The following is a 26,382-nucleotide window of genomic DNA, read 5'->3' on the forward strand; positions in this document are numbered from 1 at the left end:
TGGTACCCTTTCTTTCCACAGTCACTAAGGATTAATTTATCTTCATTGTTTAGTTTGATGAGTGAAACGATGAACTGATGGATGGGTAAGAAATGGAAAGAACTTGTGCATTATTCCTTCATTAGGTCTAGGTCTTTTTCTTTCCCCTTTCCTGCAATCTCCAAATGTTCTCTGAATAGTCACCTTGAAAAGTGTCAAAGAATACAATTTGAGGGTTCCCCTCCTTATAGTTTAAATGCTGCTTAAAACAAAATGCTGAATTATTCAGATTGGTAAGGATTATAAAATAGATCAAATAGTTTGATGAACAATTTTATTTCAGACTTTAGGACCGGATAAGTATTGAAATAATAAAATAAATTTTAAAGCAGACTGATTGATACATCGTTTCCAGTTGGTACTTCAAAAAATATTTTTTTGATTATTTAACATCTATCTTAAAATTACATGTTAAATAATTTCTAACCATCTTCATGTGTCTGTTTGTTGCCAGAAGTATTATATAATTATTCAATAAAGTATCTTACTACTTCTGTAGATGAAAGAAATTATCAAGAGGAAGAGGAACATCAGGATAAGATCTTTAAAGGAAAATGCAACAGAGCTTTCCTTGTGTATATGTCAAAATTGTAAGAATTCAGATTAATTTTACTGTTGTCACAGACTATGCCCTTCATAGCACCAATAACATGTTCTACTCTGAGTACAAATAAGAGTATTGAACACATCTTTCAAATATGCACACTGTATTTCTTTCTGGCCAACTCTATCTGTGATACTATCGGTCAATTTAATCTTGCAATATGTAACGAGATGGAATGGAGAGAGAAGTATAATAGAAAGTATTTACTTTTTATGTGCCGGTGCCTCAGTCAACCTCAAGAAAAACAGAGACAAGACCTTTGTAGTGAGGCCTTGCATTGCACTTCAAATTCATTTCACAAAAAACATCCTGAAATACCCTAGTGTGAGTTTTCCATTTCACATCCTAGATATTCTTGGGACAACTCTGAAGCAGTTCAAATTTATTTCAAGTTGCATATTGCATTGTTATATACTGCAAACAAAACTATTTCCTTTAGTAATTCAACTGCCATTGGAAATGTGAGAATTGCTTTCAATTATTTAATACATTTCTTTGAAGTACCAACTAGAAATGATGTATCAGTCAATTTGCTTTAAAATTTATTGTAATATTTCAATACATCCAGTCTTGTATGAAGTGAAATTGTTCATCAAACAATTTGATCTATTTTATAATAATAACAAAGTATCTGGAAAAATTCTCCATACAATGCAGCAACTGAGGAGGCAGGAAAATAAAGTTAAAACTTCACATCAATCCGCTATGCAGAAATGTCACGTGAAAAATTAACTTTAACTTCCTCTCTCCACTTCTGCTCCCAGGGTTGTAGTGCATTTCTTGCACTTTCTGATCCTATTTTCAATTGTATCATTTATAATTGATTTTTCTGATTTTCGGGTCGAGACCCTTCTTCAGTCTGGGGAAGGGTGTCGACCCGAAACGTCAGTCTGAAGAAGGGTCTCAACCCGAAACGTCACCCATTCCTTCTCTCCAGAGATGCTGCCAGTCCCGCTGAGTTACTCCAGCATTTTGTGTCTACCTTTCTAATTACTATTTTGGTTTCCATGCTACTTATTTGATCTTATGAGGGAATCAAATAAATTGTCACAATATGTTTTCTAAGCTTGTCAAATAATATAACTACATTGTTCAGCAAATTATTACAAAAGTTACACTCTTTGTCCTTGACAATGACACTCCCTCACCGTGTATTGTTTGCTTTTCAATCCTTCAATGTGATTGTAATGAGATGCAGTGGAGTTTGTGATGCCGAGGTTTGCTTCTTTTTTTTGCAGTTTACCACACATAAAAGGTTTTTAGAAAACCTAAATGTTCAAGTACAATTCTAACTTACAGCAGTTGTGATTAGATGATCACCTTTAATGAAATCTGGCCTATTAAATTCCAGAATTAGTTAAATAATTTCCCCCACATATCTTCAATGTGATCTTTTTGAAGAATTTGTTCATCATGTTAAATGGTGGAACAGATTATGATGCCAGCTGCAAGAAATACAATGCTTGTATATAGAGAACATGCATATAATAAGTACGCAGACATAAATAATAAATTTTAAGACAAGTGATTGAACCAAACAAAACAAAATGAGAAGAATGTAGGAAGGAACTGCAGATGCTGGTTTAAACCAAAGATAGACACAAAATGCTGGAGTAACAGCGGTACAGGCAGGGTCTCTGGAGAGAAGGAATGGGTGATGTTTTGGGTCGAGATCCTTCTTCAGATAGTTTTCATGGCACACCCTTTATTTAATGGCTGAGACAACATTGACAGTTAAAAAATGGTAATGCATTTGAATGTGGTAATAGAGTCAGTTGATCGTTACTAGGCTATATCATTTGACATGGCAAACAGGCTATCATGTAGCAGAAATCAGAAAGTGACTGTAAAAAACAGGTTGTGCCTGCAAATAAAACCAGGCAATTAACACAATATTCAAAGAGACTAGAATTTAAGTGCATTAATGTGTTTTTGCCTTTTCATTTGGGAAGATATATTTACAAAGTTATTGTACAGGTTCCTTTGAATAATTTGATTGTAAATAAATGACCTCCAAAGGCCTTCTGAATGTTATACTATCTAATGCATAATTTGACGAAAAAGGCCAATCTCTGACATTTTGCAAGACATCTTTACTGATAAAGCAATTTCTGGCTAGATAAACTGCCACTGCCTAATGTAGATACAATTGTGAATGCAGCGCTTAACTGTTAGTATATAATAAAATGTTGTTACAGTTGTTTTAAAAGATTATCAAGTTGTATTATAAACTCTATTAAACATTATTAGCAATATATTTTCTTTAATTGAAAATAAATAATTGTTACCTCTGGCTCATTGATCATTCAACTTATATGATCAAATCAAAGATCACAAGTATTATTTTGAAACAAAAGGCTTGACGATTATTACAAGATTCAGATATCACAATCTACTTGTTTATCACGATTAACACTATCTCTGTCAGCTGCATTATTTTTTTTTGCATGAGTCTTTTATTGCAACCACCAGAGTAATAATGTCATTATCACTGATGGAAACGTTCGGATATCTCTGATGCTAGTGGTATAATTCAATCAAATTTAAGATAAAAGCCTTTATTTTGATCATTTTCAAGTACATTATTATTATTGATCTACACCAAAATTTAGCCTGATCATCTGTACTGATTCCCAGCAATTTATTGCATCACCCTCAGTCTACCCTGCCTCGACCAAACTCCCATTACTTCCCTTCCCCCATGTGAACCTGCCCTATCTACTCTTTCCCATTGTAAGCCAGACCCAGCTTTATCTGATTTTCTTTAGAGGTACTTTGCAGCGGAGCGCCTTTATGTAATAGCCTGGTCTCAGGCTACTGAGATTTGCCTACACTTAATGCACCATTCAATTTCTTGGCCCCTATATTGACTTCATGATTCTCTTCTACTTCTTATTACCAATGATTGTACAAAGCTGCAAAGTCACACTTAAAATCAAAATTAAATACAAAATAATTGCACTAAAGAAAACAAACATTTTAGAAACAAATATATGATAGTTGACAGTTAACCTCTGGGGCCTCATTTTCATTTTCAGTTCAATTATGTATTCTGCCCTAATTCTCCATCATTGGTACTTTTATTTAATAATATGCTTCAGACATTACTACACATGAAGTGGAAAAATGATTGAAAATTGAAAAGTCCCTACAGTATAGGGACTCCAGGGACCAAAAGGTGTCATCGTCTGGCATCAAGGTGAGAACAGGGAGGAAATGGAGGGCAGAGAAAGCAGTGGAGGTGGCAGAGTCATGCCTAAGACAAAGGCATTGGTGGGAGTCATAGCAACTGGCAGAGCGGGCTTGGGATACTTCCCTAAGACCCATGTTGGCAAGGCCCAGGGCAAGGAGAGATACCATCTCATCCAGGAAGAGGTCTGAGCAGGTGTGGAGGAAGAGCGTGTGAGCAGGACGGTGGGGCTCAGGCAGCAGGGAGCGTGGACAAGGTGGGAGAGCATACCGCAGCGCAGGATTACCTGGTCAAACATCATGCAGGCAGGTTGAATACGTTCTCAGTATCATTCTCTAAAACAACACAGGTCTGGACACAAGATCGCCATTTTAACTCTCTGTGTATTTTAGCAAATGCGCAGGCACAGCTTTACTATATTGTTGCATGTATACATCACATAGCAGCTTTACCATATTGCTGCATGTATACATCACACAGATTTCCAGCGCGTCCGATTCCTTGAGCAAGCTGTCTACGATGCCCTACCAAGTCCAGCAAACCTCCACATCTGGGGCAAGAGTGTGACACCTTCCTGCCCACTTTGCACTGGAAGGGGATCATTAGAACATCTCCTCAGCAGCTGCCCAAAGTCCCTTGGCGAAGGTCGCTATCGGTAGCGCCATGATCAGGTGCTCAAGGTGGTTGCTGAGAGCATAGCCACTGCCATCAGTAGCAGCAAACACCACCATGCCCCGAAGAAATCAATAACTTTTGTCAAAGCTGGAGAGAAGCCTCGACCACAACCAAAAACAAGGGCGGGCCTCCTCTACACGGCTACTGATTGGCAGCTGCACATCGATCTGGGCAAACAGCTGAAATTTCCAGAGCACATCACAGCAACATCACTCCGGCCAGACATGATCAGTGACAAAACAGCTGATCATTCTGGTGCTGACAGTGCCCTGGGAAGAGCGTATGGAAGAAGCAAATGAGAGGAATCGCGCAAAGTACCAGGAGCTGGTGGAGATGTGCCGGGACAGAGGCTGGAAGATATACTATGAACCCATAGAGGTGGGCTGTAGAGGCTTCGCAGGATGCTCACTCTGCAAAGTCCTCAACAAATTGGGCATTACGGGGCTGGCAAAGAAGAGGGCCATTCAATCCGCAAGCGAAAGCCACGAGATGGCTTTGGATTAAAGGGCTGATCCGTGGGCAGTTGCTGCTGGGACGCAAGTCGGGGCCTGATCAACCCCGGCTGGGACGCCTGGGCGAGGGTGTCTGATGTTGTAAGACCCGAAACACCCGATGACCCCAGGTCACATCACTGAGGATGCATCCCAGTGCATCCAGAAGATGTACCTTGCACACATTATTTAATAATATGCTTCAGACATTACTACACATGAAGTGGGAAAATGATTGAAAATTAATGTAAATATTTGAGTAATTGACAAGTGTTATGCTTTTGATGTGCAAAAAGATTATCCCTAAGACAAAGCAAGTCAGATTAAGTTTCATCAGTGTTTTTAATGTTAGTGGGACCACCTAACCCACTTTTTGAGACTATGAAACTTGACACGATCAGAAACTAACCATTTTTTGAAACTAACCATTCTTAAGGAAGTGGAGACTTGTTTTCGTCATCTGAAAGCTATGTCATTTGCTGATTGTTCCTTTCGTGAATAGATGGGAGAGCACTCACAAACACAGGAAGTCCAGTGCAGCTGCAGAGCTATGGATAATTTGAAACTTCATTGGCTACATTTAAGATGGAAGTGAAACTCTATGAAAAAGATAGTCAAAGAATTGGACTGATATTGGACGTGTACAGAAGTGAAATTTTGTCACCGTTCAGTAGCATTATATATTTATGCTTTACTTAATCTGTTGCAAACTTGAAGAACAGAAACTATTGTGAATGTAATGGAAAGGTATCCAAAAAATGTCACGATCATATTTGTACAGTGTGTTGGTGAGACCATACTTACTATATTGTGCATGATATTTGGTCCATTTACCTAAGAAAGGATATAGTAGTATTCGAGACAGTCCAAAGGGGAATCACCTGGCTAATACCTTAAAGATATAATGGGTTGAGTCTGTATTCTTTAGCATTTAGAAAAATAAGAGGAGATCTTACAGAAACAAATAAGGTCACACAAGGAAACACTGAGATCTATCAGGAGCAGGAGAGTCTTGAGTGAGGTTACATATTTCCAAGATAAAGAACGTCATTTAAAACAGAGGTACATAGAAATTTCTTCTTGCAGAGGGTAGTGAATCTCTGGAATTTCTCACTATCGAGAGTTACGAAGGTAGCTTTTTAAAAATATTTAAAATGTAAGTAGAAAAACCTTTGAAAGATTGGAGTGTTGAGAACCATGGAGTCTAGCACAGAGGATTAGTTGAGGCCAGGGATATATCAGCCATGGTCAGTCTGAATGAGGGGTCGAATGGCCTTGTCCTATATTCTTGGGGCATTCCAAATTATCCAACCATATTTGTTGTAATATTTAAGAATGAAGGAATTGGCACTTATATAATCACTTTCATATAATCACTCAGAGTCAAATCAACATATTTAAAATGTAGGTGCTACTGTCATTACGGTAAAGAAGGTGTTGGAATACTGCAGAGCCTCGCAAATATATTTGTGAATTTGTTCACATGGTTCACAGAGAAAATATAAATTGATGCAAGAAAGTTATTGGTTTAGGTCTAGTTTTATTATTGTCATGTGTAGTGATATACAGTGAAAAACTTTGTTTTGCATGCTAACTAAACAGATCAGATATACCATGCATAAACACAATCAAGTCAAACTCAAGTACAATAGATGGAGCAAACGGGAAGATACAATGTACAGAATATAGTTCTCAGCATTGTAATGCATTTTAGCACATCAGTTCCATTGCCAAAGTCCAATGTCCACAATGGGGTGGAGGTGAGTCAGAATTTACCCTAGCTTATGGAAGGACCATTCAGAAGTCTGATAACAGTGGGGAAGAAGCTGTTCCTGAATCAGGTGGTGCGTGCTTTCAAGCATCTGTACTTTCTGTTGGATACGAGTAGAAGGGATGACTTGGGGTGGGACAAGTCTTTGAATTTGTTGGCTGCTGCTCCGGGGTGGCGTGAAGTGTACGTGGAGACAATGATGGGAAGTCTGGTCAGTATGATGTTAAATTAGCTTTGTGGGAAACCTTGCAAAATGCACCATTTCTTTCATACAGCATCTAATCCAAATAGGCAACTGATTCTTCAGGGGATACATAACTTCGCTCAGCAAACATCTCCCCAGTGTATTTCCAGCTGGATACTAAATATGATTGTGAAACAAAAACTATGTTCGACAGATTTTAAAGTTGCAAACTAAATCCATTCAGATCCAATATTACAAATATCTTTTGAGTAGTAAAATGAATCAAAAGTCAAAAGGACCTTTGGCAGATATTGAGTATAAAGCATACTCTCTCTTTAATTAAATATTTCAACAATATATTAAAGAATGCCCATTGTGAGTAAAAAAAAATTTTTTTTCTACATTGCATGTACTAGATCTGTATCTTGAAAAAATCTCTCTGTTGTAAACTTTAAAAAAGTTAAGTGATGTAATCAAGATAGAATGCTTTATCTGATAACAGACTTGATGGCAGTTATGGCTGGAATTTGAGATCAATACTTTAAAAGTGGTCAGTTAATGTAGTAATTTGTTTTCCAACATTTTGGGTTGGAACCCTTTTTCAGATTGTAGAGCAGAAAAGTCTGAATTCAGTCTGAGGAAAAGTCCCGTCCTGAAACATCATTTATCCATGTTCTCCAGGGATGCTGCCTGACCCGCTAGTTACTCCAACATTTTGTGTGTCGCAACATTATTTCCTGCGTTTCAAGATGTAGTAGCTACACTTTTTCTGCAGTACAATAAATTACTAGTCATTTATTTTAATGGCAAAATAAGTTTTAAAAATAACAGTTAAAAGTGGAAGCCATATTTTACGTTTCATGTTTAATCCACATTAAAATAATTTCTCTAGAATGTTTTGGTTTCTCTGAAATAACTTCTCCAATAAGAAGAATAACTTTTTCTTTAAACTTTCAATAATTTTATATGTAAACTTGTGTTGACTCCAGTTTTAAGAAACTATTTCTGTGTCTTTTTTTATCTTGTAAGATCTTTGGCCCCTGTTTTTAGTAAATACCTATTGAAAGCAAACCTGTAGGACAAGCTTCCCGGAAAGCTGTTAGCTAAAGCTGTCTCCCTTATCCTATTAGCAAATTAATTTGCAGAAACTTTAGTAGGTCCAGTAACATGAGCTTGTTTACTCACTAGAATACGACCAATTTGCCTGAAGCTTGCTGCACCCTAACACTGTGAATGTGCCTTCAGATTACACAACAAGCATGGGAGGACGAATTGAATCAAGTTATAATGCAAGATATATGGGATGAAAGTTTACAACATATACATCAATGTTCATTGAATACTAGACATTCCCTAATACAATTTAAAATAATACATAGATTACATTATTCGAAGACGAAATTAAATAGGATTTTTCCTAGTATCTCTCCTATGTGTGATAAATGTCAATTTCAAGAAGCTAATTTAACTCATATTTTCGTAACTTGTATAAAAATGCAAAACTTCTGGTTGGAGATTTTTAAAATAGTTTCTAAAGTTATTAATAAAAAATTAGATATGGACCCAAAATTAATTATATTAGGATTATCAGAACATACTACAAATTTTACAGTAAGTCAGGTACATTTTCTTGATTACAGTCTAATAACTGCGAAAAAACTAATACTTAAATTTTGGAAAAAACCAATAACCCCCACAATTAAAATGTGGACTATGGAAATGACAGAGACCCTGCATTTGGAAAAAATAAGGTTTGCCTTAATCGACAAACCTGAGTTATTTTTAAAAATATGGTCTCCATTTATTGAATTTTTAGAAAAGTAAATGGGCTTGGCACAGGACTAAAATTTAAAAAAAAATCTAAATAAAAAGTTGAAACTTGAGTTGGGGGTTGGATGTACAGCTGTGGTTTTTGTCTCCCGGATCTACTCCCGTTAATTTTTATTGTTAGATCTTTTTTTCTTTTTTTTTAACCCTCTTACTCTCTCTCTCCCCAAGTTTATAGTTTTATATTTTTATTTTTACTTTCTCTCTTCAAAAATTTAAAAATTGAAGCTATGTAAGAACTTTGTAACAAATGTGTTTTTTCTTATTTCGATTTGTACATATGCTTTTCAAAAATAAAATTAAAAAAAAAAAAAAGATTACACAACAAACTGCTTATCATTTTTTAAATGTTCGCATTTCATAGAATTTGCAATGATAAATTTCAATGAGGAGTTTTTACTGCAATATATTTTTATTAATAACTTTCAAGTACACAAACTTCAATGAGATACCATTGCAAAATATCACAGAACAACCAGCAAAATCACAAAGGACACACAGTTAAAAAAATCTAAAATTTGGATAATCATTACTAAGTCTTAAATAGGAAATGGTCAAATCCATTTGCTTCACGTAGGGAGACAAGAGTCTGCAGAAACTGGAATTTAGAGCAACGAACAAAAATGCTGGAAGAGGTCAAGCAGAATTTATGGCGTCAAAGGGGATGGTCAACAATTCAAGTTCATACCCTGCTTCACAACTGAGAGGGTACATGAAGGATGACCAGTTTACGGAAGTAATAGGTGGGACTAGATAAGGAGGGATGGTGCAGATAGGACCATGAAGGGGAGTCGATTGGAAAGAAGAACCATAGGAGAAGAAAACACAGAAACATAGAAAATAGGTGCAGGAGAAGGCCATTCCACCCTTCGAACCAGCACTGCTATTCAATATGATCATGGCTAATCATCCAAAACCAGTACCCTGTTCCTGCTTTCTCCCCATATCCCTTGATTCCGTTAGCCCTAAGAGCTAAATCTAAACCCAGCCACATAGGTATGTCAATGACAGGCAGATGGAACGGCATGGAGGGTGATGAGTCTAGGTGACCGGTGGCAGTATGGAAAAGGTGAACAAACGGAGAGAGGTCCTGGGTGCACTGTTAAGAGTAGGAAAGGAATGCAGGGAATGGGTTACCTGTAATTGGAAAATTAATTGGTAACATGATTAGTTTGTCGGCTACTCAAGCATACCATGAGGTGCTGTTCCTCCAGTAAAGTGGAGATTCTGGAGAAAGCACTTGTTTGCGAACTGCAAAACAGTAGCATGTTTGATGGCTCAAATATGATGGACACGGTGCAGTGCCTGAGAATGAACGAATCATGTAAGCTCCTTGAAGACCTGACTATGACCATATTGAGTTGCTTCTAGTAATGGTATACAGTTTGAACATTTGGTGAGTATTATCCACTGCTGTTATGAAACAAAACAGAATTGCTAGGTAGAACAGTTAAAATATATGTGAATCATTTGGAAAACCTCCATCTTTGAAAATGAGTGTGCCTATGCTACTTGGTGCTATATGAAAGGAGGAGAATGTGACTATCTTTCCTTGAGTAACAATCCCCAGTAAGGTTCCTCATGCAGCAATGGCCTGCAAACTAGGATTAGTAAATGTCTGCTGTTGCTGCTTAACATGATCCAGGTTCTGAGGGCCAGCGTGGACTTCACCGGCACTGAAAGAGTAGTCAAGCCTCAGATCCATGCATGGAGGATCTACTGAAGCAAATTTCAGAACCACCTGTTTTTTTAATCTTTTCATCCAGAAACATTGTAGTTCTCTGGCATGAAGGAACATTATTCATTATTCATGAAAATTGTTAGGAAGATACATCCTCCTGTTCAGTGTCGTTTTCAATATCTTCCTTTGGCCTTCCAACAAGGATCATTGTCTTCATGCCCTCTCTTCATGCCTGTGGTCGTGCAACACTTGTTCCTACAGCAGCTCTCTCATTACCATCCAGGGGCCCAAGTAGCCCCTTTAATTGAGACAAAGATTCAAGTGCACTACATTGCCTACTGCATCCGGTGCTCTTGATGTGGTCTTTTCCATATTAGCAGGATGAAGCACAGGCTAGGCAACTGCTTTGCAGAGCACTCTGTCCACCATGGCCACCCTAGCTCCTGGTTGGATGGCGTTTCAACTCCCTTCCAATTCACATACTGACCTGCTCATCCTTGGCCTTCTCCACAGGCAGAGAGAAACACAACACAAATTAGAAGAGCACCACCTCATGTTCCCCCTGGATAATCTACAGCCCAATGATATGAACATTAAATTCTCCCATTTATGGTATTTTTTTCCTTCTCTTGCAATTTACCTCCCATTTACCTACCATCATCCCCTCCAAGCTGGTTACCAAGCTCACGGAACTAGGTATCTGCGCATCCCTCTGCAACTGGATCCTCGACTTCCTCATCCACAGGCTACAGTGTGTTCAAATTGGCAGAAAAACTTCTTCCTCATTAACAATCAGTACGGGAGCACCTCAAGCCTGCGTGCTCAGCCCCCTGCTCTACTCACTCCATACTCATGACTGTACAGCCGGAGACAGTGCGAACTCCATCTCCAACGACACCACCGTTGTTGAATGAATTACAGATTTTGATGAATCAGAGTATAGAAGTGAGATTGACCGATTGACCAAATGGTGCCAGCACAACAACCTGGCTCTCAATATCAGTAAAACCAATTGTGGACTTTGATTGTGGACCTTGGAAGAGGAAGGATGAGGATCTACAATCCTGTTTAGATCAACGGGGAGAGTCAAAACCTTCAAATTCCTGGGCGTGCATATTTCCGAAAATCTTTCCTGGACACAGCACACTGATGCTATTATAAAAAAGCACATCAACGCCTCTACTTCCTGAGAAGATTACGGAGATTTGGTATGTCAGAGAGGATTCTCTTGAACGTCTACAGGTGTGCAGTGGAGAGCATATTGACTGGTTGCATCATGGCCTGATTCGGCAACTTGAATGCCCAGGAGCGAAAAAGACTGCAAAAAGTTTTGAACACTGCAGGTCCATCACCGGCTCTGACCTCCCCACCATCAAAGGGATTTACCGGAGTCGCTGCCTCAAAAAAGGCAGCCAGCATCATCAGAGACCCACAGCACCCTGGCCATACACTCATTTCACTCCTGCCATCGGGAAGAAGGTACAGGAGCCTGAAAACTGTAACGTCCAGGTTCAGGAACAGCTTCTTCCCTACAGCCATCAGGCTATCAAACAGGACAACCTCAAATAAGCTCTGAACTACAATAGGCTATTATTGTTATTATTGCACTATTATTGTTTGTTTTGTGTGTTTGTGTGTGTGTGTGTGTGTGTGTGTGTGTGTGTGTGTGTGTATATACATAATATATATATAGATGTGTATTTGTGAGTATGTGTATGTATACACACTGAACTTTTTTTCTCTCATTTATTATATTTACAGTGTACTATGTTTACATATTCTGTTGTGCTGCAGCAAGTAAGAATTTCATTGTTCTATCTGGGACTTATGACAATAAACACTCTTGACTCTTTACTCCCTGCTCTGCTTCTGTCCACCCACTAACCACGCATTACTCTTATTAATTCACTTTCCACCATTTGGTGCCATTTGCCCTTCATGTTTCCCATAATGTTTCCCATTATCACCATCTTTACTTATCAGATCCCAGCACCAGTTGTCCTTGTATCAGGAATTAGCATCCTCCAGCAACTGTCTCCACTCTCAACCTCTCCTTCCCCCATCTAGCTCCATCTGCTTTTTTTTCTGTCTGCTTCTACCTATCGCCCACCTACCACTGTCTCCTAACTCCACCCGTTCCCCTCCCCCACCTGGCTTCATAGTCCTGTCACCCTTCACCCCTCCTTGATGCACTTATCACCTACTGTCCCCTATCTCACCTGGGCCCTTCTCCTCTTTATACTGGCCATCTCCACAGCCAGCTAATGCAGAGTTTTAGCCCGAAATGTCACACATTCCTTCCCAACCCGCAGATACTGCTTGACTGGTACCAGCTGTTTCGTTTTGCTACATGATAATCAAAGCTCTGTCTTTGGATGAAAGCAGCACCTTTCACCTCTCTTATCTAAAACTAATTCTGAGCCCAGATCTCAACATGGCTTATTTTCAATTCAATTCCAAGCATGCCCGAAAGTAATGGATGATTTCTTTAAAAAACATAGTTGGGATAGGGGTGTTTTTATTTCCTGCTGTTCATTCGTGTAATGGTCTGTCTAGTTTCTAGGCCTCTGTTTTTGATGTCTTGAAATTTGATAGCTCCCTCTTTATCCCTCCTACTTTCTGCTAAAATAGTAAGATGAATGGATTGTATAACTTCACTATTTCTGTGTTGTCATTTAATAAATCAATAGTCCAAGAATTCTTCACAACCGGAAGTAATTCCATTGTTGGTTTATTGAAACAATGATAAGCTGGGGAAGATACCAATTCCACTAAGCTAACTAAACAAAGATCCAAGATCAACTGAAGGACTTTTCTGAACTTTAAGGTTGGTGTGGATTAAGTAGGATAGTGCATCTTGAGTCTAAGTGACCAAGACAACCATGATCTGGGATTATCTATATACTAAAACTCTCGTTTGTTTGTTTGTTTGTTCCTGAACTGCAGCCAAAATGGTACACGATTTTAGGCCCACCTATTTTAGGGGAGGGGGGAGGAGAGAGGATAAGGGGGGTTGAGGGAGATGGAGTGGGGGGGAGGGGGAGGGAGGGGGGAGGAGAGAGGGGAGGGGGGGAGGAGAGGGCGTTGCACCAATGCAGGAGTGGTTTGGGCCCAACGGGTCCACTTGGTCTAGTTTGTTTTAAATCTATCAGTAGCATGAATCATAAGTAATCAGAAATCCATTGCTGCTGCTATTATTCCACGGAGTACAGAAACAATTATTTGACCATGCAAATTGATTTGAGGAACCAAGTCATTGGTGCCTTACTATTTACAATTTTATGTTCCGGTTGAGACAAAATGCATCTCTGTATTACCAGTAGCATTTCCACTATTTATGCTCCCAACTCTCTGTTTAAAGATAAATGGAAATGCTTTTTTGAATGATTTTCTGAAGTTGGCACCCATAAATGCACACACAATAGGATTGATGGAGGAATTTGTGTAAGACATGCAATGGGCCCAGATTTTCACTTTGTACGTATAGTAATTCCTGATAAAGTTTGGAAGAAAAGTCTGTAAAAGGATATAAAACTGGATGGGACCCCAGCAGATGGCAAAGAAAAATACCATAACTGCTAACATCCTGGAGATCTTTGTGCGCATGGCCTCTGATCTTTCAGTAAGAAGCTGTACCTGCAAAATAGTTTTAGTTTGTAATTAGAAGCATGGATTGAGAAAGAGCAATTTGATCCATCAAAGGTTATTCATTTTGTAGAACCTATCTTATAGTATGTTCTAATTTTCAGAGAGAATGCTTGGTATAACTACTCACTCAAAATTTAATCTCAATTTACTTGTTCTTGCATACCCTTAATCACAGTCCAAAGTGCAGAAGAGTGAAATTTCATTTGTGCGGCACGGTGGCGCAACGGTAGAGTTGCTGCCTTACAGCGAATGCAGCACCGGAGACTCAGGTTCGATCCTGACTACGGGTGCTGTACTGTAAGGAGTTTGTACGTTCTCCCCGTGACCTGCGTGGGTTTTCTCTGAGATCTTCGGTTTCCTCCCACACTCCAAAGACGTACAGGTGTGTAGGTTAATTGACTGGGTAAATGTAAAAATTGTCCCTAGTGTGTGTAGGATAGTGTTAATGTGCGGGGATCGCTGGGCGGCGCGGATTTGGTGGGCCGAAAAGGCCTGTTTCCGCGCTGTATCTGAAATATGAAAAAATAATTAAAATAAATAAAATATGAAACATTGTGTAATCAGAGAACAAATGTGAAAATAGAGTTGGGATGATCACTTGCCTATGGAAGTTCTGCCCTGTATAAACTTGTCTTGCCAATAGCTAACCTGGAAATGTTACATTTCATCTATCCTTCCAAGTGACCCTTTGAGATTTCAATGTCAGCTCTCCAGCAGAAGTGGAACCAGAACAAAAGCATAAAATGAAAACAGAAAATACTCAGCAGATCAGGTTGCATCTGCAGGAAGAAAAACCGAGGCGCAGTTTCAAATCAGAAATCCTTTGTCAGACTGAAAAAAAGACAATAGAAGCTTTTGAAGTTGCAGGGAGGATGGAAGAAAGAGACCTCTGATAGTGTAAACTGGGGTGATCTTGGGCATAAGCTCAATGAGTCAATGGGTCAATGAGTAAATGCTTGTAGTTAGCGAGAGAGAACATAGACAAAGGAACCTAGAGAACGTAAAATCTCACCCTCTAACTGCTCCCATTCACTCATTAACCAAGTAATTGTTACCGGTAATGTGGTAATCCCTACAATCAGCCCGGTTTTACCTTATCGGAGACATCCCCCAACCCAACCCAACCCAACCCATTAAGGCTTTACAAGCTTATTTTATCTCCTCAGTTTTGACGAAGGGTCTCTGATCTGAAATATCGACTGTTTCTTGTCTCACAGATGCTGCCTGACCTGCTGAGTATTCCCAGCATTTTCTGGTTTTGTTTTAGATTTTCAGCATTTGCAGTTATTTTATTATAACAAGATATTTCCAATATATTTTAGATCTATCAGCCATATTTTTTTGCTTGCAGACCCCCATTTAGTTTATGCGATTAAAATTTAGATAATTGATTGGATAATCTTGAACTGAGCCCAAAAAATATTTAATTTGAATTACCCGTATAAGAAATTATTTCTGTAAATGTTTAATAAAACAAATTCTGTTCTCTATCTCAACACTCCAATTATCTAATTTTCCTTCTTTCTTCTTGATTTCTCTCTCTCTTTCAGATACTTTCTGCAAATTCTTTTTGTAGGAAATGCCAAAGGATTGTCAAAGCCAAACCAGAAACCTATTGTTGGGATTTACCACCATTTCAATTGAATGATCGCCTCGGAAATTATTTAGAAATAGAGATTGAATCAAGTGTAATGGCTTGATGAGTACATTTCATGGGGGGGCTGTTTCTAATGTATTCAAAGGACAAAATATTTAAATTAAATCAGTTCACAGAATTAAAATCTACCTGAAGGTTATTATCAATGGGCTCCACAGCTGGTTGTCCCATCTGATGTAGCATTGCTGTGTAGAACACACAGATTGTGGTGAGTGGCAGAAGATAAACAGCTAGGAAGTTATGTATAATGAAGGCTTTCTCAAGGGAAGCTGATGGAAAAGATTCGCTGCAGTAAACTTGGGGCCCAAACCAGTATCCATTTTGAATCTTCTGATAGATAGCCACTGGTATGGACACAATGAAAGAACCTATAACAGTTTGCAAAAGGTTAGCATAATAAATAAAGAGATTCTTTTTACTTCACTTCACAAAGTTTTCATTTGATATTTTGTCTATCTCATAGTCTAAATTATTACTTTAGGCTCATAGAAATAATCATATTATTAAGTGACAACGATGAAAAAGCAGTTTACATATACATATTACAGAAGAATATCTCAGTGCTGCACACATCAAAAGTGAAAGTAAATGCAGGGTCACAGACTGGGAAACTACAGGGAGCTGCTTGACTAAATGTTTGTTCAAAGCTGTGAACTTTAGAGTGTCTGAAAGGAAAAGACTTCAATGGTAGATATTGATTAATTTAGAGAGTGCAAAATGATAGAAGGTTAGCCACGAATTTGGGGGAAAAAGGCATGTAACCAAGACATCCTCTTATTTTACAGTTTAATGTGGTTTATCTATATTGTTATGTACTTTGAAGGAATAATATTGAGCTATATGATTGTTGTTTGCTTGGGAAAGATTGATACATCCTTTTTTAAGTTAGTTGAAAAATAATAACTAATATTTTAACTAAGCTAATGAATTTAAAAAGATGAGGTAGAAACTCCCTTTTCCAAAATGCTTGTTGATATGAATCAATTCTTGTTATCAGTAAATGGTTCTTTTCACAAAGCAAATATTTCATAATATTTGACAATTGAATCAGTGACTTCTGGATAAAAAGTACAATCCAAACATTTTCAGCATTAAGTATTTTGTTTCTTGGCTTACCAATCCATATAGCAAGGCTAATGCCCAAAGCCACTCGTGGGGTTCTCTGCCTCAAGGATCTGAGTGGATAAACTGTCACGTACCACCTGTCCACACTCATTGCAGTCAGTGTAATACATGTTGCCTGTACTGATACCTGCAAGAACATAGAGTACATATCTGAAAGCTAACCCAACATAATGTATTTTCACCAACAGGATTGTCCTGAATTATGCAAGGTTTCATTGATTGCTTGCAATGAATAAATAATTACAAACAGTTTGAACTTCACAAGATAACTATTTGTCCAAACCTAGATCCCAGTCCTTCATTTCAATGTTATCAACAATCCTTCAGTAATCGGCATTAAGAACTTATCATTTATCACTTGTCAGTGATAGTGTTTTTATACAATATTAATGACTTTATTACAGTGAGTACTACATATTAATATACAAACAAACAAATTAGGAGCAGGGGTGTGCCACTCAACTACCAAGGCCTGTACTACTATTTAGTAATATGGGAATATAATATTCTGGACCAGGTGAAGACCAAAAGGACTTTGTGCCTACTCTACCATTTATAAAGGCCATGACTGATCCAATTTTGGTCTCAATGCATCTATCCTACTCTCCGAGTACTCGTCGATTCACTTCTTGTCTCTGTCTTAAATGGGCAACTCCTTATTCCAAAACAATGACCCCCCAGTTTTAAATATCACCCATCTGCAGTGCTAGGATAAACACTTTTTAGTTTCTACCATGTAAAATCCCCCCAGAATCTTATATGTTTCCACAATATCATCTCTCACCCCAGAAAGTATAGATCTAACCTGACCAACCTCTTCATTTGTCAACCATTTAGTCCCAGGAAAGAGCCTTGTGAACTTTCTCTGTGTTGTCTCCAATGGAAGTATATCCTAATTTAAATATGGAGATGAAAACTGCTGTAGTAATCAACGTGTGGTGTCACCAGCTGCTGTACATTATGATAATCTGAATTCAGATCTGCTGTACATTATGACAATCTGAATTCAATCTCGACTCCACATTCCCATCGACCCTACTAACATCCCATTAACATCTTAAAAATATTCAAAGTTTCTGTTTCACCACCTTTTCATCAAGAGAATCTCAAAGACTTACAACTCTCCAAAGGAATGAATGTCACTCCATCTCTGTTGTAGATGGGTGACCCTTTATTCTTAAACAGTGACCCCGCGTTCTAAATTCTCCTACAAGAGGGAACATTCCCTCTGCATCCACTCAGAATCTCTCAGGAATGTTTCAATCAAATTCCCTCGCACTTTTCTAAACTCCCATAGATGCAGATATAGTCAAGATATAGTCAAACTTCCTATCCCTTAGTGCAATAAACAATTTCTGAACTGCTTCCAACACATCCTTCCATAAATAAGGAGATCAATATGGTATACAGTACTCCAGACATGTTCTTTCCTGTGCACTACATAAATGAAGCATAATTTTCGTACTGCTGTTAAATGCGGCATGTTCAGGACTTTGGTGCCAGACTGGAAGATTTTCTAGACTATTGGTAATTATGCTTTTATACACTGTATGACTCTATGCCTATTAATATCCCAATGTTTTTTTAATCTACTATTTTTTTAGATGTAATACAATGGCATAATACATTTTCCAGTCAACCCAGTAAGTTTAAAGGGTGGACGAGAAACAGAACCAGGTGTGTTTCAAAGGAGCACGGGGATCAAGGCCTTTGATCTCAAAGGGAGTACAGGAAATAAAACCAGTGTGTTTAAAGAGAGTGCTGGAAACAGGGCCCCAGCGGGTTTACAGGGAAGCACGGCAAACATCATCCAATGAGCCAGTGCTGAACCATCGGGATTTCCAAATAATCAAATAGTAGATTATTATTGTTTTATCAGTATATAATAGTCTTTCTAAAACATGCACCAGCACACCCAAATCTCTTTAACCCACTGCTCTGCAATCTCTACCATTTTGATGACAAGCATTTTTTAAATTATTTCCGTCAAAATGGACACGTTCACATTTTTCCCACAATGTATGTACTTCATGTGCTAGAATTTCAAGTCAAGTCATCAAGTCAAGATTATTGTCTAACACCAGTACAATGAAAATCTTGTTTGCAGCAGCTTCACAGGCACATAGACTGGGATAACACACAATACACAAAAACATTATTTATACCTAAATTGAATATAAATTTTACAAGACAATAAAAAGAAGACTATGCAATCAGTATAAGAAAATAACTGCAGATGCTGGTACAAATCGATTTAATTCACAAAATGCTGGAGTAACTCAGCAGGTCAGGCAGCATCTCGGGAGAGAAGGAATGGGTGACGTTTCGGGTCGAGACCCTTCTTCAGACTGAAGAAGACTGGAGTTTGAAGAAGGGTCTCGACCCGAAACGTCACCCATTCCTTCTCTCCCGAGATGCTGCCTGACCTGCTGAGTTACTCCAGCATTTTGTGAATAAATAAGACTATGCAATCAACTGTCTATGTCCCATTATAGCCTCTCCCTCCTAGGTTTCTTTCACAACTTACTTTCCATTTTATCTTTATGTCATCAGCAAATTTACCATCCAAACATTTAGTGAACATCTTGAGGTCTCACCCCCAACTGTAGTGATAGGCCACTCATTTTATCTTGCTCATCAGAAAGAGATTCTTTCATATCATATGTTATCTTCTTCCCGATGAGTTAATATTTTCTGCAACAAACCTTACATTTTTTAAATAAGGAATCAGAGCAATATGATCAGAAGAAGGAACTTACCTAACCCACATATATTGAGGCAAATTAAAGCTAGTCTATTATCACATGAGCTATGATCAACTAAGAACATTACATGGATAGGCTGGAATTATTTTCACTGGAGCAAACATGACCTTATGGAGTTTTATAAATTAATGAACGGTCGTAGAAAAGATAGATGACCATAGTCTCTTTCACAGAGCAGGATAGTCTAAAACTAGAGGGCATAGGTTTAAATCGAAGGTAGACACAAAATGCTGGAGTAACTCAGCAGGACAGGCAGCATCTCTGGAGAGAAGGAATGTGTGACGTTTCGGGTCGAGACCCTTCCTCAGACTCTTCAGGCATAGGTTTAAGGTAAGAGAGGAACGATTTAAAGGGATCCTAAAGGGCAGGATTTCACGCTGAACGTGCTAGGTAAATAGAATGAGTTGCCAAGGGAATTTCTAGAGGCAATTACATTTAAAACACATTTGGATAGGGCTATGGATAATAAGTGTTTAGAGGTATGTGGGCAAAAATATAGGCATGTGGGACAAGCTTAAGAAGGCACTTTGATCGGCATGGACGAGTTGACTCTATTCCTTCACAAGTAAAATGTTCTTTTTAAACATGCTCTAGCCACTCATCTGTGAAAGCACAGAGCTATTTGCATTGATTAGCCCACAGCAGATGGTGCTCTCCAGCTGTCTTCTTGAGGATACTATTACAAATGAATTGGCTTTCTTTCTGTTAACTAAAATGGGTTTGCAAATGGGGGCGGGGGAATATACTCTCAGTCTCTGTGTGAAATTCAGAAAACACTACATAATCACCTGGAACATAAATAATTGGTATAAATGAATGTCAACTGAAAGAATCTGATGTTTAAGTTCCTGACCAATTAACTTTACAAAATTCTCATCGCAAATAACTGGGGGCTGTTTTTTAAATTAAGAGATTTGGCCCATGGGTTAGTCAATGTAGCCTGACATGCACGTATATACTGTATCCTACTTTACAGAAAATGTGCTACTAATTCCAATCATAATCCCTAGGTAAATCCTACCCCACTGGCAAAACAGTACACCAGAGGTACCGTGGAATACAGGCAGGAAGCTGTGGCCATGGCAGTCAATAGACAATAGATGCAGGAGTAGGCCATTCGGCCCTTTGAGCCAGCACCATCATTCAATATGATCATGCCTGATCATTCTCAATCAGTACCCCGTTCCTGCCTTCTTCCCATACCCCCTGACTCCACTATCCTTAAGAGCTCTATCTAGCTCTCTCTTGAATGCATTCAGAGAATCAGCCTCTACTGCCTTCTGAGGCAGAGAATTCCACAGATTTACAACTCTCTGACTGAAAAAGTTTTTCCTCATCTCCGTTCTAAATGGCCTACCCCTTTTCTTAAATTGTGGCCCCTGGTTCTGGACTCCCCCAACATTGGGAATATGTTTCTTTCCTCTAACATGTCCAACTCCTTAATAATCCTATATGTTTCGATAAGATCTCCTCCCATCCTTCTAAATTCCAGTGTATACAAGCCTAGTCGCTCCAGTCTTTCAACATATGACAGTCCCGCCATTCCAGGAATTAACCTAGTAAACCTACACTGCACGCCCTCAATAACAAGAATATCCTTCCTCAAATTTGGAGACCCAAACTGCACACAGTACTCCAGGTGCGGTCTCACTTGGGCCCTGTACAACTGCAGAAGGACCTCTTTGCTCTATACTCAACTCCTCTTGTTATGAAGGCCAACATTCCATTGGCTTTCTTCACTGACTGCTGTACCTGCATGCATCCTTTCAGTGACTGATGCACTAGAACACCCAGATCTCTTTTCTTAACTTGACACCATTCATATAATAATCTGCCTTCCTATTCTTACCACCAAAGTGGATAACCTCCTGAGCATTGATCCCAGACCCCATTAGGTCTCGTGGAATCAGATCAAACTTGGTAATAAGGAAGTTTGCTTGCCACCCATCTGCCTCTTTCAGTTAATGTTGAGAATATTTGATTTGGTTAAGCCTAGACCATCCATCTGTAGAACTGAAGTCTCGTGTTTTAGAAGGACCAAAACATATATCCAGGTTATTTAGATTATAACACTGGCAAAAAATAAGGGGAGTTCCAGGATTTTAACTCCACTGTGAAAAGCTTCCTAATCAAAATGAAGTGCTATGAAAGAGTCATACTTCTGACTTAAGAAAACTGAAAAAGTAAGCCTCTGCTATTGTCAGAGGTTATTAAAAATGTATATGCTTGGGACATGAGTGATGTGCTGACAAAATCATATAATTACCTAACCTTTATTAACTAGAAAAGTTGTTTTACCCACCACATGAGCCACTGTATATTCATAGACTAAGGTGTTAAATGATTTCAGTTTTACTCAGTGAAATTTAGAGGTGCTACAGTTTTGATGGAGTTATTGCACTTTCCCTTTGCATTGGTAAAGTTTCTACCATCGGAAGGTGTTATTGATATAATCTTGTTACACTGGAATGCTGTAGATTACAATGAGAGTGTGGTGGTGAGGTGAATATAGAGCCTTGTATCAGAAGCAACAGCCAAATATCTGCACTAGATGGTATTGAGCTTTTTAGCCTTGCTACAAAAATATTGATGTAGGCAAGCAGTGGATCTGATTTCAGCCTAAGATTGATAAAAAGTCCACAAAATGTAGCTTTTGTCACAGACTGCCCAGCTTCTGCCATGTACCTCTGTCCATAATGTGGGCCACTTCAGCTTATGGTCAGTGTTGAGGCCTGTCATTTTAATGTTGGATATTTGGTGATATTGTTGCCATTGATGACATGGGGGTGAAATAGTTATACTTTCGTTTACTTGAAATAGCAAGTCCCATTTATATGGTGAAAATGTTATTTAGTGGTTGACAGTCCTTGACAGGATATACTACTGTGGTCATCACAGCCAGGCATGCATTATGAATGGCATCAATCATGAACATCTTTATTTGAACCATCATTTCACACATCAAGTGCTTCCAACCAGAAAACAAAGTGCTGGAGGAACTCAACGGGTCAGACAGCATTTCTGGAGGAATTTGGACAGGCGCTGTTTAGGGTTGATGCCAGGGCCGTCTTTACAGCATTATGGGCCCCGGGCAAAGCAGTGTACTGGGGCCCCTACGACAACTACTCACAGGAATAAAAATGTAAATGGTCGATAAAATGGGGCCCCTATGCTCGTGGGGCCCCGGGCAAGTGCCCATCAGGCCCATGCGTTAAGACGGCCCTGGTTGATGCCCTTCTTCAAACAAGTAATTAGAAGAGGAGTCCTGACCTAAAATGTCATCTGACCAGTTTGAATAAAGGTCCTGACCTGGCATGTCATCTGCCCATTCCCTTCCCAGATGCTGCCTGACCCACTGATTTTCTCCAACACTTTTTTGGAGAGTCAAGATTCCAGCATCTACAGTCTCTTGTGTCTTTAGATTATTCTTTCTTTTCATCTTCATGAAAATGTCTATTGCATGAATAAATATAACTCCTTGATGCCTGTCTATGGATCTGTCTTGTTACGAAGATTACCAACTTTCAATTCATTTCTGGTGTTCAACTGGGCATCCCTATCTGGATGAAAACTATAATGATAACTGGTGCTGGACGGTTTTGTCAATTGCTAAACCGATCATCGATGAAATCGTTAATGTTGAATACATTTTGCGTTATGCCACTTTGATTTACATTTTCCTTCATTGAGAAGCATCAAGATAACAAGGGGTCCTTCTGACTCAGACCCATGGAATGGAATAGAATGGGCTAAATGTTCCCCTTTCAATCAGTAGAACCATTAGTGGTCATTTCAGTGATCTGGTCGATTGATAACTATTGTTTTTTTGTTTCTTAACTGTGTAAAACTCAATGGATTGTAACTCTCGGGGAGATTCTCATCAGGGCTCGCCATTCTATGAATCGATTGAATAAATGGTTCATTCCAACTGCTTTTCCTGGTCTCTAATCAATAACAACTGGTATTGCCGATTAAAATCGCTTGCCGACATGAACCCCTGACCAGTGTCTTCAATGAGATGGGTCAGGTTAAACATTATTCTAATTTAAATGCGACAATTGTATTCCTGACTGCCCATGTACAATGTCATGGAATAAAGTTCGTGCCGGAGGATAGCCGGCAATTCAAGAAATTCCCAAAAAACGACGTTCTCCAGTCTTTCACCTGAACAATTTCAGTGCCCCTTGAGAGTTGTTTATCACAACAAGTGGCCAACTATTCACATATGGTAACCACCACATTTATTTGGCAGCAACCTCCGATGGTTGCTAACCTTCAAAATAATAACTGAAAAGAGTTGGGGGTGGGGGGGGGGGAGGTAAAACATCCTAAAAACAAACACAAACATATTAAGTTAGACAGTATCAGACAATAGAGAAAACAATTACTGTTTTAGGTTGATAACCTATCTTCAGAACCCACAATAACCTGCTTGCCTAACATGCTGCAGATAGACACAAAGTGCTGGAGTAACTCAGCGGATCAGGCAGCATCTCTGGAGAACATGGATAGGCGACGCTTGTGGTCGAGACCCATCTTCGGACTGATTGTAGGGGGCCTAATCTGCTGGCTCTGGCCAAGGAGATTCTCTCTTCTCGTTGTCTACCTTTAAGCCTGGCGAAAGTGCAGTTCCAGTTTTGTTAAAGCGATGGACACTTAATGCCCCAATTAAGTCCGGTTGTTCCATTCGGCATTAACTCTCTCTCTCTCCAGTGAGCAATTCAGGCAAGCTCTGCGACTGCTTTGACTTTTCAATTTCAACTCACTCAGTAAGACTGAAGTTACTCCAGCTTTTTGTGTCTATCTTCGGTTTTCCCGTCTATAGGGAATCCACTATATTAGATGTTTTACAGATGTAGATGAGAATATATGTTCTGAGACTTTGCACAAATATTTTACTATTCTCACTGCATCAACGACCGAGGGTTAATGATTAACAGAGGACAGGAGAATCAATTGCCTTATTGGGTCAATCGAACAAAAACTGATAATGGCAGGAAAGCTTACTTGTTGCATGTAGTTGACAAATTTACACATGAACTCCCCGAAAATCCAGCTTGGTAGAGGATACAGGACTGCCGTAAAAGGCACGCAGCACACCAGGAAGATAATATCAGTTGTGGCTAAATTTGCTGGGACAAAAGAAAAAACTCAAAACAATTTAAACCTTGAAGAGGTTAGGAAAACAAGTCAAGTTGGATAACAAAGAACTGCAGATGCAGGTTACTGGGCACAAAGAATCTCAATCTGAAGAAGGGTCTCGACCCGAAACGTCACCTATTCCTTTTCTCTGGAGATGCTGCCTGACCCGCTGAGTTACTCCAGCTTTTTGTGTCTATCTTCGGTTCAAACCATCATCTGCAGTTCCTTCCTGCAGATGCTGGTTAATCTACAAAAGGACAAAAAGCACTGGAGTTACTCAACATTAGGTCAGAAGGGTCACCTATCCAAGTTCTGCAGAGATGATGCCCGACCTGCTGAGTTATTCCAGCACTCTGTGTTCTTTCAGGTTACATACTAAACAGTTACTTCCTATTATTTCCGAAACAAATCAGATGCTTAAACAATGCAATGCTTTCTGACATAATTAAGTAAATCAATTAGAATGTTTTTCTCAGAAAGATCTGTCTGAAATATTATATTCTTCCAGTTAACCTGTCAATGGGACCCATCTTGCTCAGTGACCCGGTCTATCAGATTTACAGATATGAAACATCGTGTTCTGCATTTAACTTCCACTGGTTCCATTTATTACAAAATATGAACTTGGAAAATGTATATATACATTTGTCATTGTTTTTACAGGCACTGAAATAGATCTAATACACCTTGAAATTGTTCTATTTTAATCAATTTAACGTTAATTTCAGTTATATTTATGTTTAGTGTGACTAATACTTTGAGCATTCATGGCTAAACCTACACATATGCTGAATGTAAATCTAAGATAGACACAAAATGCTGGAGTAACTCAGCGGGACAGGCAACATCTCTGGATAGAAGGAATGGGTGACGTTTCGGGTCGAGACCCTTCTTCAGACCCGAAAAGTCACCCATTCCTTCTATCCAGAGATGCTGCCTGTCTCGCTGAGTTACTCCAGCATTTTGTGTCTATCTTCTGTGTAAACCAGCATCTGCAATTCCTACCTACAATTAATGTAAATCTACCAGCCGATAGATTATTCAGTAAATTAACACGTCCGGTTTTTTTTTCTGTTTGTATTTACACATGGATCTGTTACCTATGTAAAAATTGGTGACTGTTCGCATCTGTTTGTGCTTCGTTACCACATAGATCACAAGCGAGTTCCCAGCGAGTCCAAACACCATCAGAATCCCGAAGCAGAGCGGTACCAACCAGGCGTCTATTAGCACCGGAGGGGTCGGGGCAGCTGTCGTGTTACTACAGATGTATCCCGAACAAGACCCGGCGAGATATTGAAAGGGTTCATTTATCGAGAGCGTCGTAGAAAGGTTCATGTTCTGCCGAAAGAAAAACCGCGTTGCTGTTAAAATCACCACATTTACAAAGGAAGAGACGGATGTAAATTGAACGTCGCCCGAGAGGTCCGCGCAGGCTATTCTCTCCTGCTCTTGTGCAGGTGGGATTTTGAGTCCATTGATATCTGTAGTCCATTGACCGATGGAACCCAGCCGGTTTTGTGCAATTTTAATCGCACACCTGCGATCAGAACCAGTCAGAGCAAAGGAATGAGACTTTTCTG

General features: G+C 39.1%; 1 protein-coding gene across 1 annotated transcript; it reads right to left on the reverse strand.

Annotated features, from left to right (window-relative positions):
• Positions 1-13,219: 13,219 nt before the first annotated feature.
• On the reverse strand, positions 13,220-26,382 carry LOC144607307 (G-protein coupled receptor 54-like). The gene is made up of 5 exons (XM_078424052.1): positions 25,900-26,382; positions 24,665-24,789; positions 16,884-17,019; positions 15,897-16,135; positions 13,220-14,098 (listed from the first exon to the last, which is right to left on the reverse strand). The coding sequence occupies exons 1-5, from the start codon at positions 26,135-26,137 to the stop codon at positions 13,742-13,744; spliced, it is 1,095 nt and encodes a 364-aa protein (XP_078280178.1). The 5' UTR covers positions 26,138-26,382; the 3' UTR covers positions 13,220-13,741.

Source organism: Rhinoraja longicauda, chromosome 28 (genome assembly GCF_053455715.1).
Source record: "Rhinoraja longicauda isolate Sanriku21f chromosome 28, sRhiLon1.1, whole genome shotgun sequence".
In the NCBI taxonomy this organism is placed as follows: Eukaryota; Metazoa; Chordata; class Chondrichthyes; order Rajiformes; family Arhynchobatidae; genus Rhinoraja; species Rhinoraja longicauda.

Bases quoted from the DNA above. Each gene is read 5' to 3' on its own strand.
- LOC144607307 (XM_078424052.1), bottom strand. From the start codon at position 26,137: ATGAACCTTTCTACGACGCTCTCGATAAATGAACCCTTTCAATATCTC. The intron at 17,020-24,664 runs GTAAGCTTTCCT...ATGTTCTTGCAG, and splicing joins TTGTCAACTACATGCAACAA to GTATCAGTACAGGCAACATG. The intron at 16,136-16,883 runs GTAAGCCAAGAA...AAACTGTTATAG, and splicing joins TAGCCTTGCTATATGGATTG to GTTCTTTCATTGTGTCCATA.